At 45.6% G+C, this 19,228-nt stretch overlaps 1 protein-coding gene across 3 annotated transcripts in view; it reads left to right on the forward strand.

Annotated features, from left to right (window-relative positions):
• PHF19 (PHD finger protein 19) overlaps positions 1-19,228 on the forward strand; it is a 262,877-nt gene that overhangs the window by 189,701 nt on the left and 53,948 nt on the right. For all 3 annotated transcript variants that reach the window (XM_078641878.1, XM_078641879.1, XM_078641877.1), the window contains one exon: positions 4,449-4,517. In XM_078641878.1, the coding sequence (XP_078498004.1) occupies positions 4,449-4,517 (69 nt within the window). The remainder of the gene's footprint in view (positions 1-4,448; positions 4,518-19,228) is intronic.

Below are 19,228 nucleotides of genomic sequence, written 5' to 3' on the forward strand. Positions count from 1 at the left end.
GAGAGACAGGAAAAGATACAACGGATGGCTGCTGCACTGTTGTTAAAAAGCTGCGTTTCAGTACGCATGTTCAAGTCTTTTATAGAGATGATTTCTTCCTGTATTCTTCTCACCCCCAACTGTCGTCTTCGGATGAGGCCCTTGCAAGAGGAGCTCAGTCACCAGTGGATACAGGTGTCCGGGTCCTTCGAGGACATCATAAAGATAACACCACGAATGCGAGAAGCGATTCAATGGTGGAGTCAAGGTTGCAACATACAAGTGGGATGCTCTTTCCTCAGGGAAGTGCCCAGGTTCATAGTGACGACAGACGCTTCAATGACAGGCTGGGGTGCACACCTCCGAGGCATGACGGCCAGCGGAAGATGGGACAAACTCCAACTGAAATGGCACATAAACAGGCTCGAATTGCACGCCATCTTTCTAGCCCTGAAGTCCTTTCAAACTACCCTAGAGGGTGCCACAGTCTTGATCCGGACAGACAACACCACCTGCATGCATTACCTAAACAAGCAGGGGGGCACAAGATCAGCCCGGCTGTCGCACCAGGCGCAAGAGATTTGGAGTTGGGCCCTGACTCACAATATACATCTGTCAGCTGTCCACGTTCCGGGAATCGCGAATGTGTTAGTGGACTCTCTCAGCAGATCCGCAGGTTGCACTCACGAGTGGGAACTGCATCAACCATCTCTAGACCGCATCTTTCAGGCATGGGGGCATCTGGATCTGGACTTGTTTGCGACGCATCAGAACCGAAAATGCCCAAGCTGGGTTCCCCACAAGGACTCATGCGGGGATGCCCTTTCGATGAGTTGGTATCAAATATTCGCTTACGCTTTTCCACCGATACCACTGATACCGAAAGTCATCAAGAAGATGAAGAAACAGCCATGTCGGTTAATCCTGATTGCTCCACGATGGCCCCGGCAATACTGGTTCACCGAGCTGCTCCTTCTCTCGGAATGCAACCCGATCCAACTTCCTCACATTCCGAATCTCCTCTCTACCCACAAGGGCAAGGTATATCATCCGGACACGAACTCGCTGAAATTGTCGGCATGGCTCCTCAGCACATGGAATTTGCACACTTAAACATTCCGCAGGATTGCCAGGAGGTACTGGCGAAGGCCAGAGCTCCATCTACGATCAAAACCTACAAACTTAAGTGGAGGCGTTTTTGTTCATGGTGCCAGTCTAATGGTCTTCATCCCCTTCATGCCAAGCCAGAGCAAATTCTACCTTTCTTTCTGCATTTGGCCAGATTGGGTTTGGCGCATTCTACTCTTAAGGTCTTCCTGGCTGCCATTTCCAGATTTCGTCAGGATGGATCAAATTCGTTGTACTCTGTGCGGATTATACAACAATTCTTCAAAGGATTGTTTCGTATGTTTCCGCCTGTGCGGAAACCTCCTCCTACATGGCATCTGAATGTCGTACTAACTCAGCTCATGCGTCACCCGTTCGAGCCGATCCATAAGGTGGACCTGAAATTTGTAACATGGAAAGTGTCATTGTTACTAGCATTAACATCTGCTAGAAGGGTTAGCGATGTTCAGGCATTCACATCTAAATCGCCTTTCATCCAATTTACCACTGACTCGGTAGTACTACGTACTAATCCAACGTACATGCCAAAGGTGCCTTTGGATTTTCACCTAAATGAGCCTGTTGTTCTCAAGACATTCTTTCCAACCCCACAGTCTCCAGCTGAACGAGCACTGCATTCGTTGGATATTAGGAGATGCCTCAAGTTTTACCTATCAAGAACCTCTAACATCCGCAAGACAGACCAGCTGTTCGTGGCTTATGGGCGGCAACGCCAGGGCTGTGCAGTTTCAAAACAGACCATTGCTAGATGGGTCTCCTCTACAATTGGACTTTGTCATCAGCAGGCCGGTAGACCCTTACAGGCCTTGCCAAGAGCACATTCTACAAGGGCGGTTAGCTCTTCCACTGCCCTTTTTGCTGGTGTGCCTCTTCGACAGATCTGCAGAGCTGCTACGTGGTCTAGCAGGCACACCTTTACTAGACACTACTGTCTAGATTCAGCAGACGACGCAGATGCTTCGGTTGGAAGAGCAGTGCTGCGCAATCTTTTCAAATAAGGTGAGCCTCTGTTTCCACCTCCTCATCTATGCTCTTTAGACGTTTGGTCAGATGTTGATGATTATTGTTATACATGTATACTGTATTTATATATATATATATATATATATATATATATATATATATATATATATATATGATTTATACTCTGACGTCTACGAGCGTTATGCTGGGAGTACTGCTTACTATTCTGATTCAGGCATGTGAATCTATGAAAGACACCCCTAATACTGGAGAAGAACAATAGTTACTTACCTGTAAACAGGTGGTTCTCCAGTATTGGTGTCTTTCATAGATTCACATGCAACCCGCCCGCCTTCCCCCAGAGACTCACTCAGGCATTATGGGGTTTCACTCCTGTGCGAGAAAATCTGGGAGCCTGAGCCTCTGGGGAGAACATTCTGGTGGGTGCTGTCGCCTGATTGGCTGCAGTTTGGACTAACACATAATGACTAAGATAGTCACGAGTGTGGAAGTTTTTTCTACTGTAGTTGGTGCTACTTTACTTCCTGGTTTGGTATTTCTGATATTTGTTATATATATTATGGCATATTATTGCTTTTTTATGTACCGTGGGACTCCTACTCCGACGACGGGGAATGATTCAGGCATGTGAATCTATGAAAGACACCAATACTGGAGAACCACCTGTTTACAGGTAAGTAACTATTGTTCTTTTGTATCTAGCTGGGCTGGTTCCTTGCCGCTGTTCAGGTGGAAGTCGAACTAATAATCAGTAACTTTGCATGTCTATCCCAAGCCCGTCTTTAGTTACACCATTACCACCTTTTTGATGATTTTTTATAGAAAAGCAATATTAGAAATGTGTCTGTGTTTATGGTGCCCTAGATGTTCTAGACAGGACTTCTTAAATGATGTGTTACCCCTGGCTTCTTAATCAGTCCAGAGAATGTGGCTTACCTAATAATCTTGCACAATCTATCCTAATTATGGGGTTAATTAATGGGTTACAGGTTCTTAATAAAATGCAATTGACACGGGTTCCCAAGACCCAAGGATTCATACGTTCAATGGTTTTGTTGGTTTCATCTATGGTACCCTATGAGGAAGAGACCGTGTCATTACTATTGCTATACCAATTTATTTGTCTCACACCTCACACTGACTCAATCATGTGTAGGTGCCAAAGCTAGTAGTAGTTGTGGAACTAAGGAGCATGTAAGCAAAACCAAGTGAATTATCACAACAACTAAGTTTTTATTACTTTGTGAAAAGAAAGTAACGATTTCTTCTTCCAAATTTATGAAGGCAATTTGTTTCATAATCTATTTTAGAGTACATAAAATCTCCGATTGCCCCAAGATGTACATGATATACACGTTAGGTGCAAAGTTTCAGCCGAACAAAAAACCTTGTATTTTTTAATTTTTTTCCAAGATGCCATGGTGTCATATCACGGATATATTGCTAGACCAGTGCCAAGAATTTGAATGTAATCCATACTTTGACATGTTGTGAGACTGGGCCCATTTTGAAGAGTCCAAAAGTAAGGTATTCTACTGTGTAGTGCATTTTCAGCAGCCACATAAATTGACAATCTGGAAGCCTCCACACACACTTACACAGTCTAGAGTGGAAACAATACCGTCTCATAGTGTTCCCTTGGAAGATTAAAGAGCACGTTTCAAATGTGGAAAAGCTTGAACCTGCATTCCTTAGTCACCTTCTCATTTTGGGAGGATTCACTCTTACTTCTGCCCAAAGTGTACATTTTGACCTGTTTTGTGAACTTCATATGGACAGCAACCAACATAAGAGGAGGTGGGTTGAAGTGTAACAGTGCCAGCATCTGTCCCCAAGGTGACATTACAAATGATTCTATTATCTTTTGGATTTTGAGCTTTGCACATGAGTCTTTAGTAGGGGTTCCTATGGGTTGCAAAACTTGGCCAGTTACACATTTTAGGGCTTTGGGGTTAGAATTTCCTGCATTGTCAATTTTATCTGCAAACAAAGCCCACTTGGCTTGAAGGATTGACTTTTTATATATTTTATTTGTATTCCTCAGAACATTACAGTCCGTTTCTGAGGGATCTATTTACCAAAAGCATTGTGCACTTCTCAATTGGGCCTTCTTTTTATCTGACTTCAGCTATGAACCATTTATTTATTTATTTACACGTACTAGCTGATAATTCTGGTGTAAAGTTGTTCTCAAATTCAAAAAGAGTGCTGTTATTTTCACCAACTAGATGTAATATTTAATTTCCACACGCATGCGCATTCCTGCTCACACCCTAAAGCTCTTCCTGTAGTTTGCTTATGCGAAAAGTGATTTCACCAGAAAATACATTTAAAAAAGTGTTTTCTTGTTTTTTTAGGTTTTATATTTTTTTCTGTTCGGTGTGCAACCAGGGTCCAGAGTACATCAAACACCTTCCTTTGAGATGGTAAGAGCTGACTACTAATATTCTGTGATATTAGGTATTGCAATAACTTTTAACCTTCTCCTTAGACTGAAGCCTGCTCAAATCAGGGCTCGAACCAATGATCAGCTCCAAGTCAGATGACTTTTGACAGTAATTCATTCCCACAGTTGAGAATGCTGTGTTCTCTATTTTTGTGATGTCTTGCATTGGTTTGTTTTTCTTTCCTTATCAAAAGCAGAGTACTATCAGAATCGTGTTGTGAGGAAGAGAGCCTGCCGCCTGCTCTGTCCACTACCCGGGAGGCTGCAATGGGCCATCCCTTCATTGCGGTCATAGAAACATATTTTCATACCCTTAGGCCTCACCCCTACAGCCCTCAACTGTGTCAGTGAAGAGGCCCAGGTTTGCATGGGCATTGACACCAGCATGGCCTCTCGCTCTGCCATTCATGGTTGAGATCAATGTACTTAATAATTTAGGAGTTTTATGAAGTGCTGTGTATCATCTTTTGATTACTTCAGGGCGCTATCAGAAAATGGCGTCCACTTTGATGGTTAAGTCCAATCATGGCTGGTCAGGAGCCTGGTCTGATGCTTTGTACATGACACCCACAGTCTACAGAGTGTTAGTAGAATGCAGGTTTAAAAAGTCCTTGCAGCTAGCTTCCACTCTCATGTTGGATGTAAAGGTGGTCCAAATTCTCAGCCATGTATCTCCCACTGATCTGCCTCTGTGTGTCATCCCCTTGAAGGGTCAATGCTTGATCAGATTGGCAGACATCGAGTGGAGGGCTATTGCTGGGAGTCTAGTGGGGTCTTGGTTTCTGGAGATAGTCAGGGTCTTCGCCCCAGTGTGCTTTGTGTGCACTGCAAACATCCTTAAATTATTTGGATTAATTGGATTTTAGCATCCACCGAGAGTCAGAGGGGTGCTTCAGGGATGCGTGTTTCTGTGGTCCTGCTCACAGAGTTAAGGCTCATTCTAGTACCCGGTTCTGAAGTCGTAGAGGTTTGGCAGTGATTTTCTTGGGGAGACCAGAGTAGATGATGTTGCAGTAGTCAAATGATTTTGGACAGCAAGGGGAGGTTGATGGAAGCCTCAGTGTGGTTATAATGCTAATTGGATACATTAATGATATTCTTTCCTGGTAGGTTTTGGAAAGGTAAAATGAGCAGCCTCGTTTTCTCCACCAGGAAGTGAAATCCCTGTTATTGCGTTACGTACGAAGAACTGCATTGATTGCCAGGTGTTTGGAATCTTCATATCCCCCTTTATTGCATCATTTAGTTCCTGTGCGCGTGCATCTGTCCCAGTTTAAGAAACCCCTCTAACAGACTGAGGATGAGCATGGCCAGGGACTTCTATACAAGCCAGGCCTAAGAATCCACCTCCATCTGGTCATGGACACTTCCCAGCTTTGACTCACCCATGGTAGCTTGGGCAGAGCTCACGTCACACTCCCACAGAGGTGCTGTTCGTGCACAATTCAAAAAGAAAAGCACATAAAATAATACATTGTTTAAATTCCCAAGTGAGTTCATTTAAAGTACTTTAATTACTTTAAACGTAAGTGAATGGAAGTCGGAGGGAAGCAATGCAATGCTATGAGGAAAGGTCAGATAAATATCCAAGTTTTGATTTGGGAGTTTTCAGGTCTTTGGTGACCAGGCTAGCATTGTGAGTGAATGTGGCCAGAAGGGGGGTGGAGGTTTACTGCAATGGGCAAAGTGACCACGCGGATTGTGGTTCTGCATTGAAAAATATAAATGGTAATAAAAAAGGAATTTTGAATGGTGGGAGGGATCAAAGCATATGACTGCAGTAATAACAAACTAGAAAATGGTGGTCGTCGCTGTCAAAGGGCAGAATGAGTGGTGTCTAGCATAGCACAGAAGCAGTGTCATGGCAAACCATGGATTGGCCTCCAATGAGATATGGTTCTGCCCCATCCTCCTCCACCCAGAGGGAGAGGTCACAGCAGTGGCTCTAGCTTACCTCCAGCAGGCCATCCCACGTGGTAAGTCACATCTAACAACTAAACTTGAAAATGAAATATGTGTACCCGGTGATGCTCAGCCCGCACCACCTGTTGACAACATCCTTGACTGAGCCAGGTTTGGTGTCAAAGAGCACAGGTCTCTGTAAATTAAGTCATATTTCTTCTTATCAATTGACATGTATTGTGTGTGATAAATGTCCCAACTGAACTAGGCGTCCCATACCATTTTACACTGCGGGAGTACCCCATGACTGTTCGGCATGTCAGGGCGTACATGACCCAACTTTATCCCAATTATTTTCAAGGAGAAAAGTGTAAGTACCTCCGCGGCTGGACTTACATCCATCCAACCGCAAAAAAATGTCACATAATAGGGAGCCGCGGCCAACGACCAATAAGCCATGGGAGCCATGGGTTGAAAAAGTGTGGGAACCACTGGTCTCTGGTAATACACGGTTTTCTTCCTGATTTCCCTACCACCAATGCTTGAAATGTGTTGTTACTTAGCTGTAATCTTCATTAAACCGATTAAGGTCCTCCTCGTCCCAGTCCTTACATAAGTGAGGCGATCTAGCCTCCTGAGAGGCCAACTAGAACACTAGCAATTTTTTTAATGTTTACTATATAAACCACTCCCACCCACTGCCATGCCTGTTAGTAACAAGACCCGACACAATCATAGCGGGAGGGAGGAAACACGATTGGGACAAGGAGGAACTTAATCAGGGTAATGAAGATTACTGGTAGGTAATATTACCCCCTTATATGTCCTCCTCTTCCCAGTCCTTACATAAGTGAGGAACTCACAAGCAAAAACACAAAGAAAAAGCATGACACCAAGAATCCATGCAGTATACAAAGTTTAATCATAAACAAGATTAAGACAAAGCAGCTTTCAGAATGCCAACATCAAAATTGTCCGCAGAGGCATGTAAGACATCGAGGCGATAATGACTGATAAAAGTATGAGGCGACTGCCAGGTAGCCGCCCTACAAATTTCCGGGATAGAAACACCAGCTGCCTCAGCCCAGGAAGTGGACACAGACCGAATTGAACACCCCTGGGCCTGAGTCCGAGGAGCGAAACCCTCCAAATTATAGGACTGGATAACCACTAAATGCACCCACCGACTGATGGTGGAGGTAGACATCTTCTTACCCTCAGCCACAGCACCACAGGACACAAACGGCACAGGGGAAAAACGAAAACCCTCGGTACCCGGTAGGTAAATATGAAGGGCCATTCTAACATCCAAGACAGAAGGAAATAGAGCACCCTGCTCCCCTGGAAAATAAGGAAGAACAACCTCCTGCTGTAAATGGAATAAGGAGGAGACGTTCGGGAGAAAGGCTGGGTCAAGAATAAGCAATGCCCCCAACCCACCCAACCTCCGAGCAGAGGTGATGGCCAACAGAAAGGCCAACTTGGCAGACAACCACCGCAAGTCGGCCTCCAACAAAGGCTCAAAAGGGGACAATTGGAGACCCCGCAAAACAGTCGGCAAATCCCAAGAGGGAACAGTCACCGGAGTGACTGGTCGACGAAGCCCAACGCTCCGCAGGTGCCGAACCACCAAGGGGGCAACACCCTCCAAGGTAGCCCCCGAACCTCTACAAAATCGGATAGCTGCCCACATAGAAGCCAAAGTAGATGAGGAAAGACCCTTCTAAAATCCATCCCAGAGAAACTCAAGAATTGTGACCGGATCACCAACCACAGGATCCATCCCTTGAGAGTGACAAAAAAGCCCCAATGCTTACCGTAACACTTAAGGATAGAAGGCCTATGGAAATGCTGAATATCCAAAGCCACCAAAAAAGAACAACCCAAAGAATCCAACCTCAAACGTTCAAGAGCCTGCTTGCCGACTTCATACCATTTTTTAGCCGGAGTCTCTTTAATGACTTCATGCAAGGTTAAATCATCCACCACTGAGGTACTCTACTGGGAATAAAAGCCATCATCCACCAAAGACTTAGGATCAAATCTTAGGACCTCCCGAATATGGGCCAACATGTCCGAAAATACTTTACTCTGGATATATTTCCCCCTTGGGGAATTGTCCATGTCCTCATCCTCATCCTCCTTCAACTTCATCGCAGAAGGCTCACTTAATGCAGCCTGAACCGCAGAATTAATCAAATCCTGCAAATCCTACCTGGAGATCTGCAACAGGTCATTCTCCTGTAGCTCCTGCACATGTCTCCTCTTGGAAACAGATTTGGCGGACACTGGGACCGACTCCTCTTCCTCCATGGCATGATAACAGGAGCAAAAAGCCAATGAGAAAGTGCCCAGGGACCACTTCCTATATATACTATCTCCTAACAGCCAAGTCTCAAAACATACAAGACTTGGAATGCTAAAAGACATCCTCCCCCACAGCCATATACACTAAAAACATGGGCGCAGGAACCCGGTGTTGCTGGAAGCGCCTCGGCACCGGAACGGCCTGCCCCCAACCGCAGAGAAAGCTCCCCGTCCCAGCCATGCACATGCGCGGGGAGGGCGTCTGGAGTAGAGCAGAGACGTTACCCACCAATACACCGGTAAGGTCAGCACGCTAGGAAATACAAAATAAAAATGCATAAACACGGTGTGAAAACAAGTGTAAAAACACTTGCTGTGTCACGAAGAAACAAACCAGCGTTCTGACAGCACGCCCATCAGGCAGGGAACAAAAACGGCATGGCGGTGGGTGGGAGGGGTTTATATAGTAACATTTAAAAAAAAATAGTAGCGCTCTAGATAGCCTGTCAGCAGGCGGGATCGCCTCACTTATGTAAGCACTGGGACGAGGAGGACATATGAGGAGGGGTGGGGGGTAATGAAACCAGAAAAGTGCAGGTGCTCACTATCACAGAGTTCCTGTTTGCTACTGAGAAAGGCGGGTAATCACCCATTAAAAGTTGTGCACCCCTGCAGAGAACTGCAGGTACCTTCCCTTTATAATTAAAATAAGTGGAGGTACCACTTGTTGCGTGAGTTTCAGATTTACAGCTCTCAAGTGAGTTCTAATTTACTCTTACAATTCGGCTGAGAACTTATTCTCCTCTAACTTAGTGAGTTCTTCTTTTTGATTTATAAGCAAATTTTGCTTTGTACCTCAGCCCCTGGTCTTTTTCTCTCATTTGGTAAAGTTAGTAATAGTGTAGGGGCCTGAACACATTATCCGCAGCAGGTGCTGATTTCTGCTCTGCTACCCTCCTCACCCAGAGTGCATTTCGCCACCCAAGGTTTTTCTAGGCGCCCTTCTCATGTGCGGAGCTTTGACGCTACCAATCGCTGCTGGCAGGGCTTTAAGTGGGCCGGGTCTCACCGGGTCTGAGCACCGGCAGTTTTTTAAGGGGGCCTCGAAACGGGTCTCTATCGGGCTCTGCTTTGTGCCCTGGCACAGGCGTCCCGTTTTTTTCCGGACTGCAGTGATAGCAGGCACATCCATGTGCGCGTGCTCACACTGCTCACTTCTCACTAGTGGAGAAGTTACGACATGATGTCATGCAAGGTGAGGGGAAGGGAAATCCTTTAAATAGAGTCTTTTTCTCCCTGGATTTCCCTTCTCTTTTTGAAACTCAGGAGCAGCAACATTGTTGTGGTGTCTCCAGGCTTTAAGCAGAAGCATTTTGAATATTATATACAACAAACCATAGTTGCTGCTTATTTATCTTAAGCACCAAACAACCATTGACAAAGCCAATAGTCCTGCCTTGTTGTAGGTATGATGTTACTTGTTGGATCATATATCTGAATGCAATGACAGAAACAGCTAAGTACAATTTGGACGGCACACTATGCTAAGCAGAGATTTTTGGCTTCGGTGGTTTTAAGCCACGCCCTTAATTACATTGGCCACGTTCCTTGGAGAGACCCCCCAGTTTTTTAGGTCTTGCCTAGCGATGCAGCGCATGCGCTGCTCGCCTTGGCTAGACCTATAGTCGCCGGTTTCTCTGCCGAAGGGAGACAGGAGATGGCATGTGCGGACAGGAGATGTGCACGCGTGGGGACAGGAGATGTGCACTCCGTACGCGTGCACATCTGTCCCCGGAGGCTGGCGTTACACAGCACGCTCATCGCGCGCTTTCACTTTCCCTCTCCCTCCCCCCGTCGGCTCCACGGAGACAGCTTGTTTCTTATGCAACAAACAAGCATTGACACAGTCAATAGTCCAGGCTTGTTATTGGTGTAATGTTACTTGTTGCAATATATATTTGGGCGCAATGACAGAAGTAGCAGAACACCATCCGGAGCCACACGCACAGAATTTTAGCTCGTGTTTAAAACCACACCCTTAATTGCACATGCCATGCCCATTTGAGAGATCCGGAAAACAAAGGTTAAGGAGGGTCAAGGGGACTATGTTTATAGACCTACCAAACTCTAAACCCCTAAATCAAACTACAACAAACAAAGAGAGTCGGAAGGTCTGTTAAACGACATAGCTGAGTCTATGAGGTCCTAATGAAGTGACCCTTTTGGACTGCACCGAACCAGGCCAAGTGGTCACACGACACGAATATGTATTAGATATCCTATCAGCCCACCCATCTGGCGGAGCCTCGTCATGTAGGACGTCTAACCAGGGTGGTGAGTCCAAGCCCAGATGAATTGGCCAGACAACACACACTACTGGTTCATCTTGTGGAAGTGTCCGTGCCACAGAGTGGTGCTGAAAAAGTGCAGTGCAAAAAAGGGAATAAAGAATAAGTGATCTAAAATGGCGGTCGAGGCAAAGAAAAATGTATTTATTAAAGATATTCACCAGGACGCCAGATTAAAAAGAAGTGTAGAACAGTGTGAAAGAATCACTGTGATGCTTTGCTGTGTTGAGACTTAGGCCAACATGTTTCTGCCGAAGGTGAAACTACACCGGCATTCTTCAGGGCCAACTACAAAGAGATGTTGCTACTGCAAAGGTACACTCAGATAATTTATACAAAGTGAAGCAAAAAAAGGGGCAGACCAAAATGTTTGTTAAAGACCTGTCCAAACTACTGGTGTGGCCATCTAGACCATCCTACCATATCCTCCAGATCAGCAGTTGATAGAGGAAGTAATCCTAAAAAATGAAAACACTAAAGAAACAACAAATGTTGTACATTATACAGTCAAAATAGACTATTCACGATATCAGGACCAACATATGAACTCAGCTTGGCAAGTCCCTATTAGGACGGCCATGTGTGTTAAAGGTTTCATATTAAAGTAAGCCATCAGTCATTGCTGAACATTAATTTCAAACAGGATATAAAAGGACTTACCCAGCAATATGTGGGAGTCAAGCCTCACCTCACCCGGCAACGGCTCGGAGATTGAGGCCCCGCTCTATGCACAGAACATAAAAATAGAACATGTCAACCTGAGTTGACTCAGTGGTCTGTAGTCAGTATTTGGTTATACAGTCTGTGCATATATAAACTGGTTGTGTAACTATCCTCACCGAACGCTAACCCATGGAAGACAAGAAAAGGACTGGCTGGTGGACAAAACTAGTGTCTAGTCAATGGCTAGCACAGTCACCCTGGAATAAGCACCTGTATATGGCTAGTGCCTGTTCTGTGGTAATATAGTCAGTTGTATACTCCCACCCTCAGCCAAGGAATAGATGTAAAAAATATATATGGCTCAGGGTTGACTAGTCCAGACTAATGGGTCTAAGTTAACCAACCCCCTGTGTTGTGCTTATGAGGAAGGGTACTTAAAGTAGAGTGAGCCTGGAACTAACCCTCTATTTTGTTTGCCCCTCCATATGACGATGATATCATCTATGTACCGGCGCCAAAGCAACACCTTACAAAAGTAAGGGTTGCTGGTGTTCAGGACATGATCTTGCTCGAACTGATGCATATAGAGGTTCGCCAGACTGGGGGCGAAGACACTCCCCATTGATGTCCCCGAGACTTGGAGATACAAGTCATCCTGGTACTGGAAGTAATTCTCCATCATAGCCAGTCTGGCACACTCCATGATGAAAGGTATGGGAGTGATGGTCTCTGGTGGTTTAGATTCCAGTAGATGTCTTATGCAATCAAGGGTCTCTTGCTGCGGGATGCATGTATACAGAGACTCAACGTCGAAACTCACCAAGAGGTCGGTCTCAACGTTGAACTCAGTGTCTGCAATACTTCACCGCGCACGCCCGGTATTGTGCTCACAGCGCTGGGCAGTGTTACCTTACCGCGCATGCGCATAGGGATTTTCTTCGCAACACCGGCAGCGGCGATAGGCACACAGCTGCTTCCGATTACCCAATCATATGGGGTATATATACATTAGCCTCACCTCTCCTCGTTGCCTCCCCTTCGGCTTAGGTGTCTGCCTAGGGGTACCGACGGAGAGGTGAGTGGCTGGATTATGAACGCGCAGCGCTTAGTCCTGTGATCCTGCTGTGGCCCCCCCCCCTTTTTTTCATGCTTAGCTTATCTGGAGGTGAATTTCCTTTCAAGTAGACGCTATTTTGAGCTTTAACTTTATCCTTGAGCTCTTTTTTAACTCTTTACACCAACAAAATAGAGGGTTAGTTCCAGGCTCACTCTACTTTAAGTACCCTTCCTCATAAGCACAACACAGGGGGTTGGTTAACTTAGACCCATTAGTCTGGACTAGTCAACCCTGAGCCATATATATTTTTTACATCTATTCCTTGGCTGAGGGTGGGAGTATACAACTGACTATATTACCACAGAACAGGCACTAGCCATATACAGGTGCTTATTCCAGGGTGACTGTGCTAGCCATTGACTAGACACTAGTTTTGTCCACCAGCCAGTCCTTTTCTTGTCTTCCATGGGTTAGCGTTCGGTGAGGATAGTTACACAACCAGTTTATATATGCACAGACTGTATAACCAAATACTGACTACAGACCACTGAGTCAACTCAGGTTGACATGTTCTATTTTTATGTTCTGTGCATAGAGCGGGGCCTCAATCTCCGAGCCGTTGCCGGGTGAGGTGAGGCTTGACTCCCACATATTGCTGGGTAAGTCCTTTTATATCCTGTTTGAAATTAATGTTCAGCAATGACTGATGGCTTACTTTAATATGAAACCTTTAACACACATGGCCGTCCTAATAGGGACTTGCCAAGCTGAGTTCATATGTTGGTCCTGATATCGTGAATAGTCTATTTTGACTGTATAATGTACAACATTTGTTGTTTCTTTTGTGTTTTCATTTTTTAGGATTACTTCCTCTATCAACTGCTGATCTGGAGGATATGGTAGGATGGTCTAGATGGCCACACCAGTAGTTTGGACAGGTCTTTAACAAACATTTTGGTCTGCCCCTTTTTTTGCTTCACTTTGTATAAATTATCTGAGTGTACCTTTGCAGTAGCAACATCTCTTTGTAGTTGGCCCTGAAGAATGCCGGTGTAGTTTCACCTTCGGCAGAAACATGTTGGCCTAAGTCACAACACAGCAAAGCATCACAGTGATTCTTTCACACTGTTCTACACTTCTTTTTAATCTGGCGTCCTGGTGAATATCTTTAATAAATACATTTTTCTTTGCCACGACCGCCATTTTAGATCACTTATTCTTTATTCCCTTTTTTGCACTGCACTTTTTCAGCACCACTCTGTGGCACGGACACTTCCACAAGATGAACCAGTAGTGTGTGTTGTCTGGCCAATTCATCTGGGCTTGGACTCACCACCCTGGTTAGACGTCCTACATGACGAGGCTCCGCCAGATGGGTGGGCTGATAGGATATCTAATACATATTCGTGTCGTGTGACCACTTGGCCTGGTTCGGTGCAGTCCAAAAGGGTCACTTCATTAGGACCTCATAGACTCAGCTATGTCATTTGAGAGATCCTCCAGTTTTTCCATCCCACTGGGGGTAGAGGGCGGCAAACCGTGAATTACACAGGATGAAAGGAGGAGCGCCGCAGAGTTCCGGGGCTTTGACCCCAGTGACATGGCCCGAGCGAGCTTCATCTGTGTTTGGGGCTCAGAGCTGGAAGTGGGGTCTGCAGCTGGTGCGGGGCGTCACCCCCAAACACAGAATCTGTGGGCGCACTTCACTCGGCGAGGCCCGCTGCCTGGACACTAAACATCTCCTGAAAGAGGTATTTGATTAGAATTGAAGGAGAGCATGTATCATTTTAAATAAAACATTTCTTTCTTTAGGGAACCAGCCCCCCCAAGCTGCTGGCATGAATTCACCTTTCTTCCCATCTATAGGAGGTTTTCCATAAGTGGGGTAGTTTAAAAACAAATTAAAATATTGGATTAAATGTCATGTTTTACATATGCTAATTTCTTTTACACATGATTTAAGGGGTTATACAGGTTAAACTGCAGGAGTAGATGCTCCAGTTCAAGTTTCTTTCCCTTTGCTTTCTGGGATTTGTAGTCTTGGTTTTCTGATCGGCTAGAGCAGACTGCAGAGAGTAACCCAGACTGGAACAGCTAGTTGTGAATGAGCCCAGAAACTCTGCCGGGCTGGAAGCTAAACTTGAGTTTTCCTTGCCCATCTACCCCATCTCTTCTCTTTAATATGGCGATGCGGGGTCATGCTTTCCCACACCCCAATTAGCAACAGCCTTTTTCATCACGGACATTGTCTTTCGCTTAGTATCAACAGTTTACGCCATATCACAGAGACACTATCTTCCAGCCCTGGGATTTTACTCTAGTGCCCGATGCACACTGGGCATTATAGTGCTGGTTCACCTCTAAGCCACCTGGCTGAGCTCACCTGGGAGCAATAAAACAATTAATTGTTAAAGTGAAACACGGCGCCGTCTTTACGCGCAGCAATCTGGGAACTCTGCTACTGGCGTCCCCTGGTAGCCCACCATCGCCCGCTGAACATCTTACAAACACCCCCACATCCCCGACCCTCGCAGCAAGGCCGCAGTGCTCCCACCTGCTCCGTGGCCGCGTGTCACATGCTCCTCCGTCCAGATCCGCGCCCAGGCGCTAGGGGCGCCGTGCACCGCTTTATATGCCAGCTTTAGAGATCCCTTGTTAAAGAGAAATATGCCTGTGCCTCGCATTTTTTGAAAGCTGAATGTCTTTGCTAAATAGCCAAACCCATTGAATTTCAGTTTGAACCGGTGTATTTATTTTCACCTTTTTATTATCACCATCTTTTATTCTTAGTTATTTCTTTCAATCTGAAAAGAGAAGTATGTCGTGTCATATCAATACATCCTTGTTCTCAAAACAATTTAACAAACCTACTTAAATAAGACATAAATGTGCAGTACAAGATATATCACAACCACATTTTACATGAAAAACATTTTAACAAAAAAGACATCCAATACATATATCGCTATTGGTGATATGCTTTTGATTATGATCCTTAAGACTCTTTAATGTCTATATTCGATATCAAATATTGTACAGGGCAAATTATTTTTTGTGAAAAACTGGAAACTTTTCTCTTTAATCACAAATTAAATTATTCAGCAGTCCTCTGTATGTTTATCCGCCAGCTTTAGCGATCCCAGCATGCAGCGCGTATTGGAGGGAACACCAGCCCTGGCGGGGGCACTGCGCACAGCATGGGGCCACGTGGCAGCCACCAGTATCTCGGCTGTCCAGGTGTGTGGGTCCCAGAGCAGGTAACGGTCACTGGGGTCCGATGCGACCACTGCATTCATGTACCACTGTTGACCTGGGTGGAGACCACCTTACTACTAAACCCAAACAAAACCCCAAATGCAGCCCTTCACCACCTTACCTGCCTGTCAGGGCAGGGAGAGGGTGCAGACAAAGTCTTACCCAGGGAGAGGTTGATGCCATCAAGACAAAATATACTTAAATGTACCCACACCTACATACTACATGTAATGTGGAGATTTACAGTGAAAAATCAGAACAACCTGGCCTCTTTCTAGCTGGAATATCTTTCTTGCTGTATGAGCGTTGCACAGTAGGCCGACCATTTGCACCGGTTTAATGTTGGAGGTTGTGAACCCCAGATCCGCAGGGCCCAGTAAACAAACATCACTGGACAGAGCCTACTGGGGTTCTCGCTCCTAATAAAGCCTTGCGCACACAGCGGGCCCTCAGGGAGGGTGCATCAGCACCTTCGGTGGTCCCCACCACTGCCCCCAGGGCGGGATAGTTCCATGAGGTCCTTTGTGATGTAGGTGAGATTGGACAGTCCTTGGAAGACCTCACCTCAGTCCAGAAAGAGAGGCCTATAGATCAGGCTCAGTCAGGGAGGGGCGCCCAACCTTCATGACGGTCAAAGAACAGCTGTAGCTTCCTCGTCCCAGCAGGACACGCCAATCGAACAGTACTTGTATAGCACGGCTAATCACCCGCGAGGGTATGCAGGCGCTGGGTTACTGGGCTTAGTCGTCGAAAAGCCACTCGAACATCACTCCGCGGACACAGTAAAGACACCCCCCTGACAATACTTCAGAAATGTTAACCACAGTCGCTCAATGACTCTTACTGTAAGCGGACAATGCAGATACAGCCGACTGTAGCTCTTTCCTAATATCCCTATGGACCACCTCTAACTCTGTCTTACACTATCGCAGATTTGAACAAGAATTTGCAATGCAACAGGTTTTGCATTCACGGGAGTTTGAGCTATTGACATTGTAAATGACAATGCCTTTTATTGATGTTTTGGTTTTTGAAACATAAATAAAACGCATTGTCATTTACAATGCCAATACTTAAACTTGCGTATATGCGAGACCTATTGCATTGCAAATGCTTGTTCATCCCACTTAAAGCCCTGGCTGCTGGAATCACCCGTTGCCTGCGATGCAATCCGTTCACAGGGCGCAATCTCAGACCTCTCGGAGAGCAGAGGCCGCCAGAAAGTGATTTGTGAGCCATTTAGTTGCGGTTTAGTGAAAGTAATTGTTCTGCAAAGAAAAAATAAAAGGGAACAAGCCCCTGGCTAACCTCCCCTGATCAGGCGATTATAAATAGCTCATAAATCATGTTATCCGTCGTCAGATAAGCCGCGGCCGAGGAGGCTGCGTCATGAGGCATGAAGTCACCAGTGCAGCCGCCGCCTTCCCAGAAGCTGAAGACATCTATCAGAAGGCAGCTCGGGGCTTGTCTCGGGGTTTCCCGCCTCGGGAAGCAGGCAGTGCTGGGCTGCTCTGTGTGTGTTTTGGCGCGAACTCGACCCGAAGGTATTGGAGTGTTTTATTGAGCACCAGTTTATACAAGGACACGTTCGTTTTTTGGTAGGTAGGAAAGAGTAAGTGATTTGCCCAGAATCACAAGATATTGAGCCGACGCCGAGACTCAAACCTGGTTCCCCAGATCCAAAGTGGGCAGCTTTGGCGTTAGGCCAAGGCGTGTCTCGGGATTTCCCGCCTTGTGAAGCAGGCAGCTCCGAGACTTCCCGCCAAGCTCCTCGCCTTGGGAAGCATGCAGCTATACCTCCAGACACTGCTTAATTTCAGCCACGGCCGGTAGTAGGTGTAACTGCAGGGCGGTGACGTTGGGAGGGGGAGGGGCAGGGTGGAGGGTAGTAATGTATGGATTACGGACTTTAACAGGTAAGTAAACATATAAATAAATATTAACGAATTTCGTTGCGCGCACTGCATCACATTTGGTGATGCAGTGCACACAACGAAATTCGTTTTATTTATTTATATGTTTACTTACCTGTTAAAGTCCGTAATCCATACATTACTACCCCCCACCCTGCCCCTCCCCACGTCACCGCCTTGCAGTTACACCTACTACTGGCCGCGGCTGCTTAATTTGTGAAATTGCAGCCTGCACAGCCCATAGACTGCCAGCGCTGCCAATGGCAGTAGCATAGGATGACCAGGCGTCCCGGATTTGCCCAGACGGTCCCGGTTTTTCACCAGCTGTCCCGGCAGATTTCAGGAAATTTAGCTCCTGTCCCGGTTTTGAGAGAGGGTGGACAGAAAACGGCAGGAGGTGCTTTTTTATGTTTTACAAAGCAGGGATAGTTATCCGTAGTTTTAAGTAAGTAACTTAATTTACAGGCAAGCAACTGGGTTTAACAAATTGCATTTTATATATATTCTAACTGCCTGTTCTGTCATTCTCCGCTGAGGAGCGCCGTCATTCTGTCCGCTCGCTTGAAGTAAAATTGCAGTCCTTCTATTTTTGTGAAATGTCCCGTTTTTTGGCTTTAAAATTCTGGTCACCCTACAGTAGTAACATAACCCCTAACCATCTCACTCCTACAAGTGTGACAATTCAGGCCACACAAAGCTATAATAATAGCACGAGAGGCCAATATTGTTAATTTCCAATGTATATCGACTAAATAAAAGGGGTTGTTGCGCTATCTCAAAATTAAAAAAAGACAGCGCCACCTTGTGGTGGACTGTCACAATAGCCGGTGCTGACAATTAAGCGCTGGACTGCCTTGTGGTGTGAAACCGTGTGCCACACATTCAGCTTATAAATCGTCTTACTTAGAGAGTAAAGTTGTACTAATGAACATCGACCTCATGAATATCGACCTACAAGAATATCGAAGGACAGAATATTGAGACGTAAGTCCATATAATGAAGTGTAGATTTACTATGCTTAACTGTGCATCTACATACCTTGAAGGTTCATATATGCTAAGGTATTTATATGTAGATTTAGGTATAGAAAATCCATACTTATTAGCTGTCGATACGTCTGTTTTAATATTTCGTCCAGATATTCTGTGCCATCGATATTCCAGTTTCAATGCTGAGCGTGCACACCCCGAGTCATAACAAAAAATCCCAAAACGTGACAACCACTTTAAAAAGAAAAGTTAATTG

This window comes from Lissotriton helveticus, chromosome 5_1, assembly GCF_964261635.1.
Source record: "Lissotriton helveticus chromosome 5_1, aLisHel1.1, whole genome shotgun sequence".
Lineage (NCBI taxonomy): Eukaryota > Metazoa > Chordata > Amphibia > Caudata > Salamandridae > Lissotriton > Lissotriton helveticus.